General features: G+C 35.9%; 1 protein-coding gene across 1 annotated transcript; it reads right to left on the reverse strand.

Moving 5' to 3' along the window:
- Nucleotides 1-323: 323 nt before the first annotated feature.
- On the reverse strand, nt 324-13,636 carry LOC144435211 (gamma-butyrobetaine dioxygenase-like). The gene is made up of 6 exons (XM_078123791.1): nt 13,600-13,636; nt 9,386-10,164; nt 6,302-6,407; nt 4,708-4,907; nt 2,610-2,776; nt 324-1,673 (listed from the first exon to the last, which is right to left on the reverse strand). Exons 2-6 carry the CDS (start codon nt 10,150-10,152, stop codon nt 1,504-1,506), a joined length of 1,410 nt encoding a protein of 469 aa, XP_077979917.1. The 5' UTR covers nt 10,153-10,164; nt 13,600-13,636; the 3' UTR covers nt 324-1,503.
- Between the last annotated feature and the right edge of the window lie 2,610 nt (nt 13,637-16,246).

Below are 16,246 nucleotides of genomic sequence, written 5' to 3' on the forward strand. Positions count from 1 at the left end.
ATTAAGGTACTTTCTAAAGCAAATAATCACTGGAAAGTTCAATAGGCAGCCATATCGAAACATTTAGCAACTTTGTTTATTTTGCTCTGTATGCAGTTTATTTTCTCTCTATTTAATCAAGTAAGGAATTCAACCATTTTTTATTTGGGTATAAAGTGTTTAAGTATGGCTAGGATTAGGGTCAGCATTCAGGTTCATTGAATTCTCCGATCCACAGGGTATATAATGATTAGCAATTAAACATAGCACCTTTAGTAAACTGGTCATTTGTTTTGTAATCAATTCTCATCCTCAAGCTTAAGATAAAAATTCTAAAAGCATTATGGTATTGGTTAAATCTGTATGTATCAACGGATGTCATTAATACATTGAAAACAATACACTGCTCACAGAGTTCTATTCAATTCCGCACATTTTTGTCACATCATGTTTTAGTGCAGTGTATAATATCACAAACAGGTATATGTACCATAGGCAGCAATGTCAGAAATTAGTTTATGTTGATTTATTTCTAACTTTGTAAAACACCAAATTTGATACAGAGTTGTATTAACTGCATGTAACGGGTATCCCATATATTCATGCTGTGTACTGAGATACCCTGGGGGAAATTACATGTTCGATAGATTCAAAATGTAAACATATACAATGAAAACATAAATTGTATCGAGTAAGCTATACTCTCCAATAACATACAATTATTTAATTGCATTCATATTGTTATAGTAACGTCATTATAGTGAGATCCTATAAACCTTTGGAATGTGTAAACAGTAATATATCAAAAATTATGCATGGAGTGGGATAGGATGGGGGTCATTTTGTAAAATATTGTCTTTACTAGTGTGTGTGCGTGTGGGGGTCACTTTGGCTCTCGTCATCGGAGCAGGGAGGTAAGTTTGAGAAAACACATGTTTATCTCTAAAACCTTACCCACATTGTCAATTTTTAAACCAGAATATATGTCTGAGGACCGTCGTCTTGCAAAATAGTTATAACCAATTTGAGTATTTAGAATCACCTAACAAGAATTTGTTGACAACTATGGTTAACACATTCTCTCAAACCAGAGTTGATATTTCCCCCGCGACACTGCGAAATATGTGCATCTTGGACCTTTCTGTAAAAAGGCTTTGCTTTACTACGATGGATGAACGTTGCGAGTAATTGTTTAGTATATAAATGCTTTCATTTTTTAATTGATCAAAGCCTGTTTCCTTTTCCTGCATATAAGCTAGCACGTTTAAAGCAAACTTTGAAACATTTCCGAGTTAAAATAAAGTTTAGAAAATGTCAATAACGTTTATTATAATGAATTATTAATTGAAATATCTACAGAATTATCATACATGTACTCATATGCCGTCTGCTCAGTTTATCAGAATCGATTATTTTATACCTTGACATGGTCTAGATTATACCAAATAATATTTTGATCGAATGGTTGGAATTTAATGTAACTTTTTCTCGGTTAAGCAACACTAAATTTTGTTCACATTCAGGTTAATCATCAAATATTGGCATGCCAAATTTGGCTCTCAGCACTCTGATTCTAGAGTATACTCCATCCCAATCGATATATCCACCCTCGATATGTCGCATGCCTGTTTCTGTTACTTTGAATTCAGTTCTACCATGGAGTGTACGATTATTGTCAAAGACGACCATATCTCCTGTGGGTACAATAAAATGAAATAATTTATGTTAGTTGTGAGATGAATGTTGAGTGTTAGAAAAGTTTGATCTTCTGTTTACTGAACACATACCGGATATAAGGTGTGATAATGCTCTATGATATTAATTATATATATGTACGATTGGGTGAAATGTTCTGTGATCATTGTAAACAGTCTGTATGTGACGTGTAATACAATGTATCTTGATGTGATGTGATATCTTGTAGAATGATATGAAGTGTGATATGATGTGATGTAATGTGATGAGATGAGATGTGATGCGACATGTACATAACGTGATTAGTTTTAAATGTCATTTATTGTAATTTTCTTCAGTAAATTGACGACCTCATTTCTTAACCTTTATTGTATTACATCAATACTATCGTATGCTAATGACAGAGTAAGCAACGAACCGTGCATGTGTCGGAAATTTACTTTTTATTAAAACGAATCGAAAGTAAAGGACGATTGGCTGATATGATATGATATGATCTAAGGCAACGTGTTTTGATCCGATGTGATGTGATATGATGTGATCTGAGGGGATGTTTTATGATATGATGGGGTCTATGGTCATATGCTGTGGTCTCAACTGAGATGTTGTGGCATGATGTGATATGGCGCTGTGGTGTAATCGCTTGTAATGTTACTCAATCCAGTCGTTCATGTAAATAGAGTATTGTTCATTTGAAAATCAGAAAGCAATCAAAAGAATCATATGTCAGTACCTATTACTCTATCACAAGATATTTGTCAAATGTTGAGATTACTTATGTTATTCTCAAAAATCCGTGGTAATAAACTATAAATTGCCTATGTCACATATGTACACACCTGCTAGGATTATTATGTATACATATCCCTGCTATCACAAATATTAAAGTGAAATTTCTAGGTGTGCTTTTCGTGTAATTTTTAAATGCTCCCTACCATCTTCCATACGTAATGTGAGAAGGTTGTCAGGTCGGTGAATGATGTCATCAAACTTCTTCATAGCTTTGTACCATTTAAATAATTTGTCTTTAGACATGGGCATATGACCATCCCTATTAGGATTGTTATAGCGCACTTCTATATAGTCATTCGTTCTATCGTATCTGAGAAAAAAAATCATGTAAACCATAAATCCTGCCATTTTGTAAAATCAACGCATACACCAACCTCGTCTGTATATTTTCTTTCGTCCTGTACAAATAAATGTTGGTTTATAATATTATTTTAAGTTCTTTAGTGTAAATATTAAGTATCGTGCCAGAAAACAGAGTGACAGTATAAAGTTAATGACTTTCGTAGCATACTGTAAGGATCGATGTTCCTATATCTATTGCTATCATCGACGTATATATCGAATTTGACGCACGTACTGATAAGATAAAGGACATGTGTGTTTTGTCATCGGTAATGTGTGCACCAAGGCATATAAAATTTGAATCATGCATTGATTATGCAATTAATAATGCAAATGACAAGTGAAATTAAGAACCACATGATCAAGCAATGTCGGACATGTGTGCTTTGTTATGACCCATATACATAGCAAGTTATATACAATTTGAAGTTTAATTACAAGAGATCATTAATTATGCAAATGACACTTTACAAATAAAAGCTACATCACCAAGCTAAGTTGGACACGTGTGCTTTGTCATTGTCGGCTTATGTACAAAATTCTATGAAAATTGAAAGTTATATTGCCTAATTACCAAAATTATACAAATAACAAATTAGAATTACGTCAATAAGCTATATAAGACACATTTGCTATTGTCCATTCACTAGTATCTACCAAATTGGATTTGAATTATGCAAAGTACTCATTAAAATCTGCTTTAAAGTATAAGTGCGCTGTGCTGTCCTAAATGGATGTTATGAAATTATATGAAATATGAAGCTTTCACTCTTAAGATATTGCCTTATTATCCGAAATCATTAAATATGCAAATGACACACACACACATGCATGCGTGCGTGCGTACGTGCGTGCGTGCGTGAATGCATGCATGCGTGCATACATACATACATACATACATACATACATACATACATACATACATACATACATACATACATACAACACACATACATACATATTATACATACATACATACATACATACATACATACATACATATTATACATACATATTATACATACATATTATACATACATACACACAGACAGACAGACAGACAGACAGACAGACAGACAGACAGACAGACAGACAGACGCTTACCACGCCTAAAGCACAACTGAACTTCAATTCAGTTGTGCTAAAAATGACTGGTTTAGATATGTAATAATAATAATAATGTTGGGTTCTTATATAGCGCTTTCCCACTCCGTGCTCAAAGCGCTTTACAATTATTACCCCTGGCTCGGATCAGAACGGCACAACGGCCCTTTAGTCTTCCTCAACTCCCGGGGAGCATACAATCCATTGCAGCCATTTAATCGCGTAGGATTAAAGCCTTCACATTGCAACCTACATCCTACCAGGTCCCCAGTTATACAGCTGGGTTGACTGAGGCACAGTCGTGGTTCAAATCTTGCCCAAGGACTTTAGCCACTCAGAAACAAACAGCAGGCAATGACGGGGCTCGAACCTGCAACCTGTAGATTCCAAGCCGGTCACGCTAGCCATTCACCCATCATGACTCCACATGTACACATGAAAAGTTTTAGAACGGTCAGAGCCCAGACGACCACAGTGAACATAAATCTTTATATCACAGGGAAAAGGACGAATACTCAATTTTGTTCTCGCGATTTCTAATATCATTTTCTTATTTTCTGTCATAACTATTGGTTCCTCTCACTGTTTTTTTCCCATTTCCTACCTTACCAATGTCTTATCAGAGTTGACCAACTTTGCATTAATTAGTAGATTGCGGTGCTAATCCTAAAACAAATTAAACTCAAGGGATATTGGCCCAATTAACACATTGCGCAGTGAATGTAAACATCTACTGAATGTACTACCGATGGATGTCAAAAACATGTCTAAAAATTAACAACTAGTTTTACTCACGAAAGAATGGTCCAGGGAGTCTTTAGATGGAACTCGTAGAAATCGGTACCTATATCGAAATAGTAGACGGTTGTTGACAGCAGTGTGTTAAATGACTCGGGGTCTTCTTCCTTTAACTGTAGGGCAGCCTTGAAACCGTCAGAAAACATGTTTTTACCACCATCACCCGGACATTGCTTAATACAATGAAGAAGTTGAATCTGGAAAACGGATTTGAAACAAATAGTAACCAGATTTAAACTGAGTGCCTCCCGTAAGGGAATCACTAATTATGCAAATAACTCATTGAACTAAAAAAACTATGGTAACAGGCTTTGTTTTTTGGACAAGCATGCTTTCTTAGGTTAATGTATGTAAGAGTGTATGATACTACTTAATGCAGTCTTAAGATATAGCCTAATTACCGAAAATCATTAATTATGCAAATTATTCATTAACACTGTAAGGTACATCAACTAACTTTATAGGACATACACAATTTGTTATGGTTAATGTACGTACTGAATTGTATTGAAATTGAAGCATGCAGTCGTAAGATATAGCCTAATTACCAAGAATCATTAATTATGCAAATTATTCATTAACACTGAAAGGTACACCACCAAACTTTACAGGACATATGCGATTGTTATGGTTAACATGTGTACTGAATTATATTGGAATTGAAGTATGTATTCTTAAGATATAGCCTAATTACCGAAAATCATTAATTATACAAATTATTCATTAACACTGTATGGTGCATCAACAAACTTGATAGGACATATGTGTTTTCTTATGGTTAATGTATGTACTAAATTATGTTGAATTTGAAGTATGTATTCTTAAGATATAGCCTAATTACCAAAAAAATTAATTAGGCAAATTATTCATTAACGCTCTAAGATATATCAACGAATTTTACAGGACAAATGTATGTTTTTATGTTTAACGAATGTACTAAATTATATTGAAATTGAAGTATACAGTCTCAAGATATTGCGTAATTAGTTGATTTCATTAATAATAATATGCAAATTTCTCTAATTAAACATTAACAGATCTGGCTCAAAACCTAATCAGGTCTAGCTATTACCCTAAAGATTATATATCCCAAATTCCATTACAATTGAGCCAGCCGATTTTTAGAAAATGATGACACAGACACACACACAGACAGACAGACAGACATACAGACAGACAGACATTCCCCTTTTAATACCTCCCGTACCCTTACGGGAGGTAAAAATGGTTTGTTTGTATATTACGCAGGAGTAAAAGGCTGGGGGGTGAAAAAGGGATGGTTTTGGCAGCAGGATCGGAGATCTGTATATTAAGACAGAATCATCGACGAATATTGGACATCATCCACAAACCGACATCCAGTTATAGTAAGTATACTTGGTCGAACCAATGGATAAAAACATCTACTTGACTTCAGAAAGAAATTTGTTTCCAGACCACCAAATTGATAACATTTCGTTGAAACATTTCTTTAGCTCAGGTTTGAAACCAGTTAGACATTTACGGATTTTTCATTACAGAGACTTTCTTTCAAATTATCCAATCCACTTACAATTTTGAAAGACTAGAAATCAATCATAATTTAACTTACCCCAGGTGTATGCAGATGTTGTGGTAAGTCAGTATGCAAATCAAGTCCAAGTCCAGTGAATGCCAGATTGCTCGGCTCAAACTTACTCATCACTGTAAACTCTGCCCTGGATTTTGTGGAGAAATGATTTAAATAATGTTATAAAAGCTTAAACTGTGGTGTTTTGGTTCATGAAGTCACAGAAAATATCGAACCAAAGATGTAAGTTGTTAACCTGACACACGGCAGTGTCGTTAGGGACCGGACAGAATTTACGGCAGGGGGGGGGGGCCTGGGGAGAAATTTGGGGGGCCATGAAAAAAATGGGAGGCTTGAAGGGGGGGCCATGAAAATTCTCATGGTTTGAAAGGGGGGGCCGCGAAATATTTTGTCATTGAAAAAAATTAATATGTTAGAAAATTTAGCATTGCATGAGATAGCACTTGATATCGCCTTTAATATTGAATGTCTACACTTTCATTTATGTATTAAAATGGAAGTGTGTACGTTTGTATGTACCTATTTAGTGAAGCATAAAAACACTACTCAAGATTAATTTGATACACCCTGAATTACTCTTATATACTCCAAGTTGTTCACACACACACACACACACACACATTTACACACACACACACACACACATACATACATACATACATACATTTTAGCACTGTGGCAACAGGTTCAGTGTGTAATTACCATCAAGGATACATATGTATATATATATATATATATATATATATATATATATATATATATATATATATATATATATATATATATATATATATATATATATATATACTGTATATGGTAATATACTAGCGTAGGACCTGTAATTTATGTGATTAAAAAGTGACCTTTTGGTGAAAAATGTAAATACAAAAACGTCTGGCCAGATTAATTTAGATAGGTGTTTTATTTTTTTTCTTGACACTATTCTTGAGTTTCACTCTCAGACTCACTACAGTCTGAAGATGTGAGGCAAGACTTGTCTTTCTTTCTATCTAAAACCAGTGAAATTAAACTATTTCCCTCCTCAGCATCATCAAATGCATCTATCTGTACTAAATATTGTAAAGCATTTAGATGTCTGCGTGGTGTTAAGTGTTTTTTCATCAGTGACTTTGCACTAAAGCAATGGAGAGGTATATGAATACTCTAGTCAATATACATCGTTGGGACCAGAGATGGTACGAATTCCACAACCTGTACCAGACCCGGACAGTCCAATGCACTATCTTCCAGTTCATAAGTGTCCAACTGTTGACAGTGAAGGAAAGCAGAGAGAGGCAGATGACTGGCAACCCAGGTCAAATATCACAAGGAAATTCAGAAAGGGTGAATTGACAACCAAATAACAGGTGGAAGAATTTTCAAAATTATTTTATGTTGATTGCAAACATATTGAAGCATATGTTCAACACCTGCAAAACCTAAAGAATGTTCAAGAAATGAGAATGCGTACAAGGTTAAGTCAGAAAAAGAAGAAGAAAATCAAGCCGTACCAGGACTATAATTGGCTTGACTTAGTTGTGCATGGAAAGTTAAGCTCTCTTCAGGTTGCTGAATTAGACAAGTACTTGAAATATCAGCAACTAAACATACATGGTAGGAAGGATGACAAGTTGAAAGCTGTTACATGTGATGTGTTAAGAAGAACTTCAAGAGAGCAACAGAAGTCAGTGATTGAAAAGAACACAGGTGATGAAAGTGAAGAGAAAGTGTGTGACAGTGAAGAAGGAGATATTGTTTTAGAAGAAATTCGTAGTGATAGTGACACCGATACATCAAGTACTAGTGACAGTGACAGTGAGAGTGACAGCGAATAAAATGAGTCTAGCCATCAAAAAGACCAGGATGGTTCCCTTATTGTTCAAACTAGATCAGGTAGACTGGCTGGATCATGGAAACTTGCCTTTATATAAATTCAAGATTATGAATAAAGGGATTGTATTGCAAAAGGCTATTCATCATTGACACTGCACTTCAAGCTTAATGTGAATGGTTTAGAAAACTGTGTGTAATACTCATCTGATCACTGTACAGTGTATTGAATACAATTCTGAATTTGCTGTCCCCATCATGAAGACACAAATGCCTGACACTATAGGTTTAAATATGTATGGTTTTGGAACTGAAAGCATATTGATTACATCTAAGTATTCCACAACATTCTGAATTTCTTTGCACTTTCATGAAGTCACAAATGTCTTACATTTACAAGTGTATTGGTAATGCATTTGGTGTAGGAAAGTGAAAGCTATATTTGTCAGACCTCAGTGTGCATAAAATCCTTAGTTTGCTAGCACTTCATGACATCACAAATGTCTGACATTAGATAGTTATTGTATTATGAGTATAAATAGATATTTGAATACACTATGTAGGTGATGTGATGTCCTTAGATACTCCCCACAAATGTCCCCACTACAGTTTTTCACAAATCACGCATGTGAATGTGTGTTTACTCTGTGTCTGTGTTTCTGTGTATGTATCAGTGAATGACAGTTAAAACCACCACATCAAATGCCTTGGTATTAAGTGATGACTACTTATGGTGTCTAGTTGGGAAATAAACAAGATTATACCACATGTGTATGATTACATGTATAGTCAAAATGTTGTTGTTGTTTTTTCTAAAAAACTTCCTCTACAACTACTAAGTTGTTTGGGCTGAAATAGTAACATAATAGTAGTACCAAAAGAAATATTACAGTTGTGCTACAGTAACAAAGAAATTTGTACTCTTTTTAGTTATTGTAGGGGCAGGATTTTGTGCACTTTTTTTCTCTTTTTTTTTGGGGGGGGGGGGCCATGAAATTTTTATACTTTTGAAAGGGGGGGGGGCTGTGAAATTTTGGTCACAGTGGATGGGGGGGGGGGGCAGGAAAAAAACCAAGTCAGAGATAATTTCTCCCCAGGCCCACCCCCTGCCGTAAATTCTGTCCGGTCCCTTAGTCGTAAGTTTCGCTCAACTTTGAAGCTGAAAACATTATTGTTACATTGTATTTGTAACGTTGTCAATGATATTTAGATAGACACGTGAATTACAGTATTTCGTACAGCAAAACTACATTGCACATTAGGTATATAACCTACCCATAGGCTGTTATCTTAAGGTGAGATACTCGTTCTGCCAGTTTTCTAAGTTGCCTCGTCTTAGTTGGAACACCTCTTGTCAATATCAACCCAACATCACGTAGAGTTTCTAAAAATTGCAGTAGGATTCGATCATCGTTCAAGAGATCTTGAAAGTTGAACGTTGGCAGCGATTTTATCAGATCGGATCCCCAAAACTTTGTATTTCTTCGCGGATGTTTCTCGCTGAACTCTACACTTCGCAAAAATTCAGCCGTAAAATTTGTTTCATGGCCGTCCGGCCAACAAATCGTTACAGTCTCAAAATTTTCAGACAGTGTAACACCGGATGGCACGATGTCTAAATCTAAGTTGTTCATTCTAAAAATGCGTTGTTTTATACCAGCATGAAAGCATAATGGACATGCGCAGTTTTCTCTGAGCCAAACATACGGATACTCGTATGAATGTCCATCACCCCATTGAAGTTTAAGTTCCTTCTGTGAATCACATCTTTCCACTTCCTTAAAGATGGGTTTCAATGGAACGCCATGTTGTGTTGTGTGTGTTATCTTTCGCTGGCAAATCGGCATTATGGAAGAGTGTGAGGTAGTATTACGCCACCATGCAGGGGTTATACCACGGACACTCGTTTGTCGACCCTTCCAGATAATAGATGTGAAATGTCGTCTGCTGGCTGTTGCATTGCCATCAAGTGCTGTTACAGAGGATCTGAGAAGAGGGTGTCCGCTGAAGCTTGAAGTTACACGGGAAATATGTCTAGCCATGACGGAAATTTCCTGCAAGATATACAGGTGGTATATTTATCATAATACGATCACGAACATATGAGCACCAAAAGCAAAACATGTGTGTCACATTTCCCTTGTTATGAATTACATGTAAACAAATCTAAAAAAATCTATTTAAAAAATTGGCCGTACTTAAATACCACAAACTGTCTGTAATATGAAATAACTAGCTTGACTTTGATCATTAACCACGAAGGTCAAGGTCAAAGGTCAGGGTCTCAGAAGAAAGGTTTCACCTGATAAAGAAAGCAGTGACTGGCCCCTCACTGTGAAAGTGTTAATTGTCAGGTCTGTGTACTGTGGTCAATTTATATATATATATATATATATATATATATATATATATATATATATATATATATATATATATATATATATATATATATATATATATATATATATATTTGTACACCGGCGTGGGCGTTACTTGTCAAGCGACAGTGATTAATCGGGCGATCAGCCAATCAGGTGTCCTCAAACTTCCCGCTTCAAAATCCAGGGAGCTGAGAATATGAGAAATACCATCCGGGTAATGAAAAGTCCATACCCAGAGTATATTAGACGGACATGGTGATAAAAAGTCAACATCCGGAGTATATTTGACTGTGTGCGCAATATACTCCAACAGGAAGAAGTTTGTAACGCGAGTTTGTTATCAACCAGAAAGAGCTGTCAAAATGAATGATCGATGGTGGCGAAAGCCCAACGGAATAAACGTCACGTCAATAGCTTGTGTGTGTGAACCTTTCAGTAGCTAAGCATGTCTTGTCGAAAGCGACGTTTCGCTCAGTTTACATTTATGAACATGGAGAGTGCAGAGAGTATCCAACTTCATTGATGTGTGTAATTCTGACTCCAATGTCAAAAATATCCTCTTAGATAATGCACAGTACAGCAGACACTGTATTTGAGAACTTGTAGTGTGAAGTGAGTGTCTAATTTTGTTTGTGTATGTGTATTAGCTAGAGTGTATACATAGCCCGGAAGATATGCAGACATGCACGATGGCGCAGACACTGTTATTATTATTATTGTTGTGGTGGTATGATAGCAGTGTATGAGTTATCTCCGGAGTATATTGGATTTCGAAACTCAATACACAACAAAGGAAATTAGCCGGTGTACAAAACAGATACAATCCGGCCAATATGCGCCTCGCTACCGCTCGACGCATATTGGTCGGATTGTATCTGTTACTTGTATATATATATATATATATATATATATATATATATATATATATATATATATATATATATATATATATATATATATATATATATATATATATATATATATATTATATTTTGCATCTCTTTTGTATCAGGTTTACTAAGCATGTTGAGAGCAGCACTAACAGAAAATTAAGACACACAAGTTAGTACATGTTTCAGTGAATTGGTAGTTCTATACAGATCAGACCAAACAAAAAAGAAACCTATTTGTGTGGTTCTAATTACGCTCCATTTTAGAATAAGTGGGCTAGGTAGATTTTATATATAAGTTAATGAGAAAAGGTGGCTTGGTTACTTTGCTACTTTCGATTCTCCACTACAAATTTTGTTTCGTATGGCCAGTATAGCTGGTCACACTCGTCAGGTGGGTGAATGCGAAGTGGCCATGCATATTGAATTTGGATAGGTTTTAATGTACATTTAATTTTCACTGTGAAATATCTTATTTCCGACGTCGACTAGATAAGCAATCAACAGCCTACTTCAGCTTAAAATTGATTAATAATACTGCAGGCTATTAAACTCAGATGTCAGACTTTCTGAATAGAAACACACCCACGTTCATCTAGCGTCTGTACCCTATATCTAAGCTAGTCTCTTAATTAACAGCGTTACTCTCCTAACCGTTCAACGGCCAAATTCAGTGAAACTGATAAAAAAAAAAGGTGAAGACAAAAATCAATATAGATAACACACAATTAACCATCGCTTACAAAGTATCTGTTCCTTACTTGGTTAATGATGTAAACAGTCTGTAAGTAGCATGCGTACAACTATTACAATAAACACCAGATGTAAACTGAGCGCCTCCCGTAAGGGAAGCACCAATTATTAAAATAAAACTAAAAAAAAAAGTGGTATAAAGAAATTTGTATTGCTGATGAGAACTATGAAATTGGTATACACCATGATAATTTTTATTTCTGAACGATGTATACCGTACTACATTTGTATATGTGTGAATGTTCGAAGAGCATGAAGTGAACTGTAAGTTCACGTAATGTGTTCGATCCTGTAACGAAGCTGAAAAAAAGTGGTTTCAGTTTGAATTGAGTTATTGAAATGGTGACATGGGTCTTGTGATGTGGTGTATTTATTAATTGCTTCAGTTGTGAAGGAAGATGCTTCTCCGGAATGGCCATGCTATTGATGGAGACCTTGTGTAATGAAGTCTATTAATAAGTAACCAATGTCGTGTATAAGTAATGTCTAATGATAATATTTCGTAGTTTCTAAACTCAATATATATATTTGTTTCCTCAAATGGGTGATATATTTACACTTCCTCAAATGGGTGGTATATGAATACATTTTCCTTTCAATGCCCTTTTTCCTTTCAATGCCCAAAAATGATCTAGTATTTTATCCTGTAAAAGAAAATAGAAAAGAAAAATTAATATGTTGGAGCTTGGGAAAGGTTGAGAGAGACAGTCAATATCACTATATACAACTACTACTTTGTTGACTGTAAACTTCAAATTATGATATCTAGAAAGTGAGTAAATATACCTTCAGAACTGACACGTTACAACTGAATTTCTTTGTTTATTGCAAATGGGAATATGAATGGGTCAGTACACAGAGTTTATACATGCTCAAATAGTGTTTAGACACCAGTATAAAGTCTACATTTTCTAAAAAAACAATAAACAAAATGACAAATGGATGAATACCTATTTGTCATTAATATATAAGTATTTCTGATATTGATAGTGGAATTGATTTGGAAATGATACTGCCATTATAGGATTGATTTTTAACTAAACCACTCTTTTATGTTATGTTATGTTGTTGTTGTCATCATCATCATTGTTGTTGTGTAATATTTTATTGTTGTCATTGTTTTTGGAATCACTAACAAGATCTATAAAAAGTTACTAATCTAGTACTGAACAACCAAGTGTAACCTTGGTCAACTTATATCCACATAATGAAGCACATTATTTTTGTGATAAATCCAAAACCCTACAAACTACTACAAATTACAATACGTGTATATACTGTCAACATGATCGTGTCATGGACGCCATCTTGCCATATTACACTCATGTCATGGTTTGCTACGTTCAGCCGAGTCTTCATTGCATTCTCTCACGGAATTGAACTTCGTAAAGGTATAACTCAATTGAAATGTAGACACTAGAGCCAAAGGGAAGATCTAAAAAATATGTAGTATTTGTATACTCACCAAACGTTTCGGATTTGGTCTGCTCGATCCGCTAATTTGGGCAGACGAGAACGGCGAGTATAAAGTTGGCGTCAGATTCAGATTCAGATTCAGATAGCGTCATATTGAGCGTCTTATTAAGCACCTGATGCTGGATATGGCGCTGAATATGACGCTAGCTGAATCTGAATATGAAGCCAACTTTATATTCGTCAGACTGGACGCAACATCATAAAACCATTGACAGTGACCGGCCGCTGAGGGCAGCCTTCCGAGTTTACTCAAATTAATATAGCGTAATTATATTATATTAATTCATATTGTCTTAACAGTTTAAAGTACATGAACAAATGTATTTTGTTATGTTTGATGAATATACTAATTTTTATTGAAATCGAAGTATGGAGTCTTAAGATATTGCTTAATTATTTGATTTCATTAATATGCAAATTTCTCTAATTAAACATTAACCGATCTGGCTCAAAACCTAATCAGGTCTACCTATTACCCTAAAGATTATATATTCCAAATTTCATTACAATTGAGCCAGCCGAATTTTAGAAAATGATGACACAGACAGACACACAGACAGACAGACAGACAGACAGACAGACAGACAGACGGACGGACGGACGGACGGACGGACGGACGGACGGACGGACGGACAGACAGACAGACAGACAGACAGACAGACAGACAGACAGACAGACAGACAGACAGACAGACAGACAGACAGACAGACAGACAGACAGACAGACAGACAGACACACAGACAAACCTTCCCCTTTTAATACCTCCCGTACCCTTACGGGAGGTAAAAATGGTAGACTTAGTAGAATTATGTATAGTTTTACCTTCTCCACTTGTCATTTCACACGTCGCGTCGTACGTCGATCTAGCCAGACTTCTACTCCTACACCTGACTGCAAAAGCAAGGCTGGGTTCTATATATATCAACGTAACATGACTTAGCTGAGCAATGCCATGCATATATACTTCATATAATATGTATAATATCCTCCTCTGAACAGGTACTATAGTACCAAGTTTGAACTTAATTCAAATATGATCCTGTATCAGTGATGATCTATCCAAATTTGACAAAGTTGTACCGAGTATGCGCATGTCCAGCAGGGTCGAGAGTGGCGCAGCACTATAAGTGATCATGCACGTATTAGGGAATACGGGGAATATATGTAACAGATACAATCCGACCAATATGCGTCGAGCGGTAGCGAGGCGCATATTGGTCGGATTGTATCTGTTTTGTACACCGGCTAATTTCCTTTGTTGTGTATTGAGTTTCGAAATCCAATATACTCCGGAGATAACTCATACACTGCTATCATACCACCACAACAATAATAATAACAGTGTCTGCGCCATCGTGCATGTCTGCATATCTTCCGGGCTATGTATACACTCTAGCTAATACACATACACAAACAAAATTAGACACTCACTTCACATTACAAGTTCTCAAATACAGTGTCTGCTGTACTGTGCATTATCTCAGAGGATATTTTTGACATTGGAGTCAGAATTACATACATCAATGAAGTTGGATACTCTCCGCACTCTCCATGTTCATAAATGTAAACTGAGCGAAACATCGCTTTCGACAAGACATGCTTAGCTACTGAAAGGTTCAGACACACAAGCTATTGACGTTTATTTCGTTGGGCTTTCGCCACCATCGATCATTCATTTTGACAGCTCTTTCTGGTTGATAACAAACTCGCATTACAAACTTCTTCCTGTTGGAGTATATTGCGCACACAGTCAAATATACTCCGGATGTTGACTTTTTATTACCATGTCTGTCTAATATACTCTGGGTATGGACTTTTCATTACCCGGATGGTATTTCTCATATTCTCAGCTCCCTGGATTTTGAAGCGGGGAGTTTGAGGACACCTGATTGGCTGATCGCCCGATTAGTCACTGTCGCTTGACAAGTAACGCCCACGCCGGTGTACAAATACTGTTAGGGGCATAGTCTCACTCGCTTGGCTAATTCGAGGTACGGAGATCGTAAGCTGGACATACACTGGATGAACTCACACACAGTCAGGGTATAAAGTGGTTTAATAATTCAGGATGGTGACACCTTAACGGCCCTAACTAATCAAAGCTCAGCTTGGCGAAAGTCCAACCACAAGGGCTTGATATTGGCCATATTGTTATATTACAATACTTTTGACCCGCATGACCCGTCGACAGCATATTTTAACCCACTTACTCGTACTCGCTGATGTCGCCTTTTGAACGGCCCATTTAGCAACAAAGTAAACATATTTATCTCGAATAAATATACTAGCTATTAGATTACCCATATTATCAGCAATAAAATTGTAAAGAATTAAGGAAATTTCGTGAGTTTCGTGTTGTCACTTATATGACTTCAGCAACTCGTCTGGAAGAAAACTTGTATGGTTTCCCTTGTTGCGATATCACTTCATACAACAAGCCTATTTAATATTCATTAGAAGAATTTTGTACGAATCATGGTATTCCAAGTATACAGTTTAGGAAACCAACAAATCAAATATCGCGATGTGTTCATGATATTATATATGATTGGACAATATTGACGTCGACATGCGGCAATCAAGGTCGTGACCCCAGCACATGGTTATGAGAGAAAGCCTGCAACTAGATACTTAGC

This window comes from Glandiceps talaboti, chromosome 5 (assembly GCF_964340395.1).
Source record: "Glandiceps talaboti chromosome 5, keGlaTala1.1, whole genome shotgun sequence".
Taxonomy (NCBI): domain Eukaryota; kingdom Metazoa; phylum Hemichordata; class Enteropneusta; family Spengelidae; genus Glandiceps; species Glandiceps talaboti.